Raw genomic sequence first — 10255 nt, forward strand, 5'->3', positions numbered from 1 at the left:
ACTGGCAAATGTTTCTGTTCACTGAAGATAGCGGCAGGCTAGCACTAGACGTTCACTACAAGTATCTGAGCCAAGCTAATTATGAAAGAGGAACTATCAGATCAGAGATCGGATCAGAGATAGATGCAAAAGGTTGGACTTGTGTCACGGTGACTTTGAAAACGATTCCTCTTTAATTTCATAGAAAACCAAAATCTCCACCTATGACAAGATGTGGGAGTTCATGAACAGCAGGAGGCAGTCGGTGATGGTGAAGAACGTGGAGGAGGGCATCCAGCGCGTGCTGACCGCCGACTACGCCTTCCTCATGGAGTCCACCACCATTGAGTTTGTCACCCAGAGGAACTGCAACCTGACCCAGATCGGAGGCCTGATCGACTCCACGGCCTACGGAGTGGGAACACCAATGGGTAAATGATGGGACTCGGATCTCTATTTTATCTTGAATAAATCTGTAGACCAGCGCAGGATAATGCAGGTGCTGTTAAAATATACGGTGTGGGTGATATATATGGTCTTTGAACAGGAGGGTTGACCTTTATTGATGGGGCCGCCATTCTAACGGTTCACATGTGTGAGCCGTTAGAGCTTTAGCTTAATGAAAAGTGAATGGCTGAATTTATGGCTAAGGTTAAGAAGCGCCGGGGGCTCGAGGCGCGGCGCGGCGCAGTCCCAGCTCTGCATTAACAGTCATTAGGGTTCTTTCCCCTTTGCTGTAATTGTAAAGTGGGCAGTCAAAAACACACCTTTGTGGTGCGTTCAGGCCTTTGCGTCACCAAAGGTGAGACTGGAGGTGCAACACTGTGAAAGAATAACAAAAGGCAACCGCGAACGTCAGGCTAACGCAACCGCCTTGCGATTACCTGACATTAAATCATTTCTGAGCTTAAAACTAAGACACAAAGTCCTCTATAGACGACTAAAAAGGCACTTTTTAAACTCCCATTTGACCTACTTCCATTACTTTGTAACCGGCTTCAGCCCATTGGCTCGATTCTCTCTCAAAAAAGTTTTCCCACCTCTTTTTCATGATGCGCCGATGGCCTTCGTGCACCAGCCGGTGACGGCTTCAGCCGCAGTCTCACAGCGGCTCGAGCGGTCGTGACGAGGCCGCGGGGAGCATCGCGGGCATCTGTAATGGCCGCATCCATCATGGGTTAAACGAACGGCCATCAAACTGGGGAGCAGCGTCCACAGCTGGCTCCTGCTGATGAATATGGGCCAGTTATGGATCTGCGGGGATGTGATGGCGGCCTCGGCTGTAACGAAGCCGAGGTGATGCGGTGAAATATAGTCCCTCCGTGGCTACGTGACTCGCTCTGACACCATTCAGCTGCACACAAGGGTCCCAAAATGTGGACGACCTCTATGGCAACACAGAGGATCAAATGGGCCACTTCAGCCCTTTATCCCAGCCGGCTTCTTTCAGGGATAAGTGGCTCAGTGGCATCAAGCATTAAAAAAAAGATTTAAAATGCTGAAAGTTATTACTGTGAACTAAATCAGCGTTCTCAATAAAGGCCCTCATCCTGCGCTGGGAAGATTTCTGCTGCGCTAGAAGAGGCCTTGAAATAGTTAATTGCCTCATTTATTCCGAATGAGTTGTGTTATTTGTGTGGCGTTTCTTTTGAGACAAACAGGAGGGCTCCATTTTGACGAGGACTGGCTCGGCGCCGCCACGAGGACCCCCGTTCTCTCCTGCATCCATTTAAATGGGGGTTGAAGTGCAGATGTGATTATAAAATATCTGCAGATGCCTTTTTTATTGAATGAGATGAGTTGATTTTATTTATTTATTTTAAAAATCAGTCATTTATTAAGAGTTTGACGGAATCGATTAATGACAGAGGCGATCAGCTCCGTCTCCATCCACCAATGAACCGAATCACCAGTTGTCAGCGCGCGTTATCGTTTAGATTGATCGCGATAATACCCAGATTAGTACGATAAAGCAAAGCCCTTGCTGCACTTTTACAGTCTTTTTCTCTCCCACCATCGATGATCTCCATGGCAACCTCGTGTCCCTAGCTTTCCCCAAAAGAGGCGCCAAGTCGCCCGAAATGATCCGCCCCAAACCGCGACGATTAATACTCCAAACCAGACAGCGTGGGAGTGGAGGGTGCCGAACATCTGTCAGGTAGTCGCGTATGCGCGCTGTGTCGGGCGCGGCTGTCTTTCCGTCCGCACGTTCCCCGCTCGCCGCCTCCGAGGACCCACATTAGCATTTATCCGAGGCCGGCTTTGTTAAGCCATCATTAATCATTGGAAATATGAGCCGAGCCCGAATCAGGGGAGTCGGGCGCTTGATAGATCTCTCATCTTCAGATGAAAGAAGCATATGCTTTTCTCTTACTCACACACACACACACACTCACACACACACACTTCAGGTTTATACAGCTGCTGCACATGAACAGCACTCAAAGCTAAAAATCAGAGGTTCACCAAACGCTGGGACCAGGCGTGTGAGGCGCTGTTACCACAATTACACAATTTTTGGGTTTCTTTTTTTCCCCAAAGTAAATGTCCCCCTTTGTCAGAGCGAATACGTGGAGACGCAGGGATGAAAGGATGATGGAGGGTAATAGATGAATGATGGATGAGACAGAGAGGAGACACCAAAGGGGCCGACAGGTGAGACGAGCAGGCGGCGCGAAGACAGCCGAGGCACAAAATGTCCCCCCCCCCCTCCCCCGCATGAGACGATTTGTCAACGCGACAAAGATTTCAGATCTTGTTCGAGTCACCGCGAGCCTGAAAAAACCAAAAGAAAAGAGGAAATGGTGCGGTGTCACGGCGGGCGCCCTCCGTCATCACATAAATGTTGGAACAAGCTTTTAAAGCGCTTTAGAAATGAAACACGGAGCCTCACAGGAAGCATTCATCTTCGCCGGCCCGGTGGGAGCGCCGAGGGCCCGCTGTGGCTCCATCGGACCCGTCTGGTGTCACACACGCTGTTTACGGTGTCACGGCCGAGGGACTCCAACATTTCCCCTCCTCTGATCACGCCAGCGCCCGCCGTGCCTTAATGACCCTCCGCTAATTCTGGCGCCTTCCCACTGTCTGCAGGTCTGAGTCCTTCGGGACAGTAAAACGCATCATAACCAGTTAGACACGCACCTGTCATTCCCGACACGACCCCCCCACTCCTAATTCGTCCAAATCACCGCAGCATGGAGACGAGTCTTTGTTGCCGACTCCCTGCGCATTAGAATTCACGCGCTGCGGAGGGAAGCGTGAAGTTTGGAGTCGCTCCGCGAATGTGCGGATTAGTGGGATTTGAAGGGGGACTCGCGGACGTGGGGGGGGGGGCAACAATAACCCGACGGGGTTGCGCCGCCACGCGCGAGCTAGGCTGCGTTCTATCTGATATCGGCGGCCCCTTTCAGGTTCCAGATGGTCTGCTCCTCCTCCGCAGGCTCCCCGTACAGAGACAAGATCACCATCGCCATCCTGCAGCTGCAGGAGGAAGGGAAGCTGCACATGATGAAGGAGAAGTGGTGGCGAGGCAACGGGTGTCCCGAGGAGGAGAGCAAAGAGGCCAGCGCCCTGGGGGTGCAGAACATCGGCGGGATCTTCATCGTACTGGCTGCCGGACTGGTGCTGTCCGTGTTCGTGGCCGTTGGGGAGGTCCTCTACAAGTCCAAACAGAACGCCCAGCTGGAGAAGGTAAGCATGGCAACGCCCGTTTACAGCGCTCCAAGAAGCTAATGTGACCTTTATATAAAAGAGGATGAGGGGATCTTTCACCCAAAATATGGGCCTCTAAAAAGTTTCTGTGATTAGCAGCTTCTTCTTAAGGCCGCTGCGCCGCTCTGTTGCTAATCCAGCGGGAAACAGCGAGAGAACGCGACCGCGTTGCTCCTCAGCGTATCGCCATCTGCTTGCATGTCGCCCTTTACCGCCGCGTCGTCTCGTATCCAGAGTGTCGCCTCCACATATATGCAAATACAAACAGCGTGAGCCACCTCCAGACGTACATCTCCAGCACCTACGCAAACAGCACAATAATGGCTTTCATACTTCGCCGCACACACTCTTGCTTTTGATATTGTCTCTTCAAATTTTAATGAGATTCTTCATAATCAGCGAGCGAATGTGCTGAAATCTGCACAAGCACGCCAGCGTTTTACAGGATTTCGTCCGGAACGCGGAGACAACGGCGGCTCATTTCACCAAGGTTACATAAATGTGTCACATTGTCTCTGGGGAGGTTGATATTTTAAAGGAAGCTACCAGTATTTTTGGATTTAATCTGCTTTAGTGGATATTTTCTCCCCTTATTTAATGCCTTTTACATTTCCTGCTGGCGAGACAATGTTACATATCTCTGGTTCTTGGCAGAGTTTGAAATATAAAATAGAGTAATAAAGCTGAAAGGGGGAAATCCGGGACACGTCGTAACTTTAAATGTCAACTTGTTTCCCACAAAACGATTGTGTAAGTATCACGATTGCGCCAGTCACTGAGAAGGACGCGGGTCGATACTCAAAAATGTGTTATTGATTCCTGCCGCGTCTATATTAGTTTCACCACCAACAGCATCAGATTATTGACCAGCGTTTACAGAGCTAATGCTAAAAGATTCCTCTGTAGCCACTAACAGCGTGAAACAGCCTCCATTTTACAGCTGGCCTTCACAGTCCTATAAAAAAAACAATGCTCATCTTTTCCAACCTAGAAATGTGCACCGCTAAAATTCCCCTTGATTTCTATGCTAACGCATGAACATATAGCGACAAATTTGAAATGAGCTGTTGCTCATATATTTAGATGATGACAGACAAGCAACATTTTTAAGTAAAAAAGATTCAATTCAGTTTTAGTTGTGCGTCTAGAGTTCAACGAGACTCGAATGATTAGTTTTTTTCCAATTGTTATTAAGTTTAGAGGACGCGGCATTGCCCCTGGGAGATACAGGGCTGGGGGGGGGGTCAACAACAGCGATAAAAAGAATAAGAATGATATGATTGTAGGCTGAAATCAAGAAAAAATATATTTTTGCACTTTTAAAGTAAAAGGAAGTCCAAATTTGGGGTTTAAAGAGCGCCGCTTCATCGGCTAAAACCTCAAATCACGTCGCCACATCTTGGTAATAAGCTGCATGTCGGGGGTAATGGATCATTTCTAGGTGCATTTGCATATCTCACAAAAGCCAAAACAAACCGTCTCTGGCTCTGCCCCCCCACCCCCCCGCCCCTCTGCAGCGATCGTTCTGCAGCGCCATGATGGATGAGCTACGCGTGTCTCTGAAGTGTCAGCGGCGCCTCAAACAGAAGCCCCAGCCGCCCGTCATCGTCAAGACCGAGGAGGTTATTAACATGCACACGTTCAACGACAGGAGACTCCCGGGGAAGGAGACCATGGCCTGAACCCCCCCCCCCCACTGAAACCGCGGAGGGGGTGACGAGGCCGGGGGTCGCGGCAGGTCAAACACCAGCTGACTCAGACCGAGGTTAGCGGTCGAAAACAGGATTCTTTTGGACCCGCGCGCTAACGCAGACAGATGTTTCCTGTGGAAATGTGGATGCCCCAGCGGTGCGGCCCCCGCCGCCACGTTCACGCGTCGAAGGGAGCGAACAGGGACTGAGAATCTGTCGACGGATCGATCATTAAAAAAAAGAGATTAAAATGAACAAAGACAAACAGGTGTGGGACAAAAACCCTGGTCCACACACACACACACAGACACACACACTTTTGCAGAACTGTGACAGTAGCTCTTTTTCTTTTGTTGTTGTTGGTGTCTTTTGTATCGCCTCCCTACGTGCGCGCCCCCCCCCCCGGGCCCCTTCGGTCGAGGTTCTTTTCAAATGGTTTGAGTGAAATGAAAAGACATATTTAAAAAGAAGTGTTATATACGTGGAGATCGCCCTTGCTGACCTTGTCGAGTGCTTGTTCTTTTGGTTCCCTTTTCTCCTGTAAGCCTTCCTTGTGCCACACTTCTTCGGTTGTATAGAACCTCCTGCCATCCCAGTTATGTTCCGGGTCAATGCGACAGCCTCTGTCCGCGGTCCCATCGTCCCTGCCCCCGCCGGGGAACGCGGCGCTCCGTCCACTCAGCCTGGAAAGTGGGACATCGCCTCCGTCAGCAACCCCCCCCCCCCCCCAGATCCAGCGTCCGTGTGACGGGTTTCCTTTGAAGACGAAGTACAACGCGCGGACCGTTTGTTGCTTGCGTTAATGCTAACCACGACTGTAGTTTGATGCTGTAGTTTGACGCTAACACCAGGCAAAGGGGACAAAAAGTTAACTGATATCGATCCTTTGGGGATTTTCTTGGTTTTTTTTGGGTGTGGACATAAAAACGGGGCAGCGACGACCTCGCCACACGGCCGTCTTCAGCGGGGTCGCTTCCCGACAGGTTCCCTTTCAAAATAAGAGCTCTAACTTGAAGAGATAGGTGTGCATTCCAGGGTTAAAAAACGGGACCTGGGTGCAGGACTTTTATGTAAAAACTAAACACGTGTTTAAAAACTGCTTTTTTGGCAGAGATATTAATAAAATGATAAAAGCATCCGCTGTTCCCACTAGGCGGCAGCATCTGTACGTGGAGACGTGTGACGGGAGCCGAAGGTTCCCACCTGCTGTGTAAACGAGTGCATTTAGAACCTCAGACAAGGACGACGATGAATGTATATGTAACAGAGCAGCTGCAGTACAGGTGTTGGAGATTAGTAAAAGCTAGCATTAGCTCCCTCCGATCGAGCGGATCGTTCCTGCTCACTGCCTCCAGGTTCCCAAGTTCCCGACAAGCAACCTTGGTTTTAACTTCTTGGCTGCCCCTCGTTTCTGACCTCATCCGACCCGCCATTCCGGGGATTCCACTCGCACTCGTGCCAATGCTAGCGACGACAACTCCGCGGCACATTTGTCAGCGTTCCAAACCGACGGAACGCGGCCTGAAGACTGACAGGGAAGGCGTCCTCCTGAAACCCGCTGGCGTTTCACCAGTGTTGCTTGTCATTTTCCATTGTCGTGCGGCGGCGGAGCAGCAACGTATCGGAGCCACTCCGGCGGCCCGGCCGTCTTGTCGTGAAAACAAAATACGAGCTCACGGAACTGACATTGATGCAACGTTTTACAAACGATGCCATTAAAAATATGTCGGAATTACAGTTCTGCCTTCTGTCTTTTTTTCCTGAAATCTTTGGTCAGGAACCCCTTTTAAACGGCATCAGCAAAGCCTGACGTCTTCCCGCTCCGATGTCGAGCTCTAATTGATTAAGTACCCACAGACGTGATTTGCATTATCCCAAGGAATGCATTAGGTAATTGCTAAGTTGTTAATCAAATCAGGTTTGCGAGCGTGTTGAGCTTGTTTTTTTTGCCTTTCCTCTCGCTCCGACTGGCTCGTCCACGTGCCAGTGGAGGTTGAACAACCGGCGCCCTGAGATCGCACCAGTCCAGATGACGGGGTTGTAAACAGGAACCTTGGCAGAAAGGCCCAAATTGCCCTCCCACGCCTTCCGCCGCTCTGGTTTCCCATTGTTTATTGTTATTTCTCTCTCATATGATGATTGCCTCCAGACAGCGATTTTCTTAGCCAGACGCTGCCGCCACAACACAAATGGCCGCCCTGACTGCCCTCCAGATTGACAGGCAAGGTCATGATACGCGTCCGACCATTCGGAGGGGGCCGTTTATTCTGTCACACTTATTCCCATCATATTAAATCCTCTCCCTCCTTTTCCTAAGGGGTCATTGCGGAGGTATCCTTGGATAACGCCTTCTTCATCAGACGATTAATGTCTGAGATTGTGGTGTGGACAGAAAATTGCATTTTGAATGTGACTTTGGTTTGTCACACAGATATTCTAAGATAATAGCTCTTGGCAAAGCTGTGAAAAGGGAAGTGCGCTCCGCTGCTCATCTCCCAGTGGTTTTAATAATTCAGGATTGCAGATCATGTACTATAACCCTTTTTTGATTCTTAATAATTTTGAACAAGTGGCAGCAAATTCAGATATAAGATATTAAATACAGGGGGAAGGGGCGGGGGGGGGGGGGTAACGCGAGCGTGTTATGAAACGCTGAAGGCGCGTCTGTCTGTCAGAGGTCGCCGTTAAATACCCCCTGGGTGCACCGCCACTGTGGGCAGCAGGTCAAACGATTCTGCAGGTCTCTCGTCCACCAGGTTCTGCCGACTGCTCCAGGTGGCTGCCATCTTTCTTTTTACCCACAGTCCACTTCTGTGTTTGCATTTGAAAGCAGTGGGGAAGTGTCATTTTAAATCAGAACGTTTAAAACGTGCTCAGGGGGAGCCAAGCTCGTTTTTGTTGCACAAACATGTAGATTAATTTATGTTTGCCATCTAGCGGCAGTGGGGGGAACTGCAGGTTTTGACTAAAATCACGACCCCTCAAACCCCTCTAATGGTGTGATTATACTAGAAGCTGGTCTTTGATTGATTGTCTGTCCAGATAACTAATCTAAATGAAACTGGTCACAACATTATAGATACATTAACTAAATATGTGGATGGAAGGTGTGGAGAAGGAGGCTACGTCGGCATAACGAAGCACTTATTTAACCGAAGGCTCTTTAGTAATCATCTCCACATTACATATGTAAGAATAAAGATGTCGAGGCTCGACTTGGTGTGATCAGAAGAGGCCATATAGGATTTTCTTTCACAGGCTTGTCTCCAACGTTTGATTTAGCCGCCCGCCACATACAGCAGCTAGCAAGAATGGCGGCCGTAAACGCTCCCCGATTGTGCCAAAGCAGAACCAAAGCTGCTGACTGCAACAGCACTTGTTGCCACGGACAAAAGCTGAATAATTCAACGTTTTTCTTCGCTCTCCCTAAAGCGGCTGACAGATCCCTGGTACGCTCTGTGTAAATAATTTAATGATTTGCCACCATGTGAGTCGTATCAAGCGTGCTGGCAGCGGGGGTTTCGGTCCGATACTCCGGCCCGGGGTGGATGATTCCCCTTCTGTAGCCGTCTCGGCTCTAGAAATGAGCTCTGACTCCGTTCTGTGGGCTTCGGCGTGCATAATAAGAAATCCCGGGAAAATGCAATAAAGGGAGATTTACAGTAACCGGATGAGCCGCGCAGAAGTGCTGATCTGGCGCATTAGGGATCCGGTCCTGGCGGTCCAGAGGTAGCACCGGAGGGCGGGGGGGGGGGATTGTGTGTGTAAGTCTGTGGGACTTGCCCCCACCTGTTCGCACACATGCCCACTTATACGTACAGGTGCCCAGGAGGGACACAAAGCCCTGAATTAGTACCAGTCCAGTCATGGTTTGTGTTGGGATGCACTTTTCCAGTTCCACTCCAGCTGCAGGACGGAGGGGCGCAGCCTCCTGAGTGACCCCCCCCCCCAACACACACAGCTCGCCACCGCTGGAGCGAGACATGGACGATGCACCTTCTCCCTTTCATCAGCTCAGCAGCTTTAAAGTCATTTTCTTCCTCTCTCAGGGAGCCAAATGGAGACGAGGAGACGTCGATTCTCTCATCTCTTTGTCTGTCCCCTTTGATCTCCTCCGGCATGAATTCTCAATGCACGGAGCGGAAATCGGGATTATTTTTTCTTCTTCTCATCTTCCTCCGGAGCGTGGTTGATCATACTAAATTGACCAGTAATAGCTCCTAATGACCCCTGCATTTTACTCAAAGATACGGAAGGAACTACAACACGCACCCCCCGGCTATTATTGCTCATGATGCATTTTAATGAGGGATGAATAATTCAGCCGCCACTTGTGGCTGTAACGGAAACGCGCATCTGCGTGCGTGTTCGGGCTTTCAGGACAAAGGTTGGAGCGGCGCCGGCTCGTGTTGTTGTCTTCTGCAGCACCCACAGACAAACTGTTGTGATTTATCTGGCGTTCCCAGCACAGGGACACCCCCACCCTCTCACTGGAAAGGTTAAAGCATACAGCCTGGAGGCAGTACCACAAAGGTCAACAGGCAGTTTGGGAATGAGGGATGGGATGGAGGACAGGAAAAAGGGTGAAAACACACATTTCTACTCATCCATTAGGTTCTTCTTATCGCGGCCTCCCTGAGATCCCTCCAATGACACTGCGCCACGCGGACCGCCGACCTTGATGAAGACGCCTCTGGAGATTGGGGGGGGGGTAGGTCCATTAACATGATGATGGGTAACAAAGGGAATGTGAGGGTCCATGGAGCAAAAGATGAGGTGTGAGTGTGTGTGTGTGTGGGGGGGGGCGATGTCTTCCACGAGTCAGATGTGTTGAGCCGATTAATTTGTTTTGGCTCTGGGGTTCTCAGGCCTGG

The 10255-nt window shown here is 50.1% G+C and overlaps 1 protein-coding gene across 2 annotated transcripts in view; it reads left to right on the forward strand.

Annotated features, from left to right (window-relative positions):
* The window catches only part of LOC101075174 (glutamate receptor ionotropic, kainate 2-like), a 41452-nt gene extending 35840 nt beyond the window's left edge, over nucleotides 1-5612 (forward strand). Inside the window, exons 14-16 of one of the 2 annotated variants that reach the window (XM_029849803.1) lie at nucleotides 185-410; nucleotides 3419-3669; nucleotides 5208-5612. In XM_029849803.1, coding sequence (XP_029705663.1) covers nucleotides 185-410; nucleotides 3419-3669; nucleotides 5208-5372 — 642 coding nt within the window. In that variant the 3' untranslated portion in view covers nucleotides 5373-5612. The remainder of the gene's footprint in view (nucleotides 1-184; nucleotides 411-3418; nucleotides 3670-5207) is intronic. The other variant, XM_029849804.1, reaches the window with a different exon arrangement.
* The last annotated feature ends 4643 nt before the right edge of the window (nucleotides 5613-10255 follow it).

The sequence above is a fragment of the Takifugu rubripes genome, chromosome 16, assembly GCF_901000725.2.
Source record: "Takifugu rubripes chromosome 16, fTakRub1.2, whole genome shotgun sequence".
In the NCBI taxonomy this organism is placed as follows: Eukaryota; Metazoa; Chordata; class Actinopteri; order Tetraodontiformes; family Tetraodontidae; genus Takifugu; species Takifugu rubripes.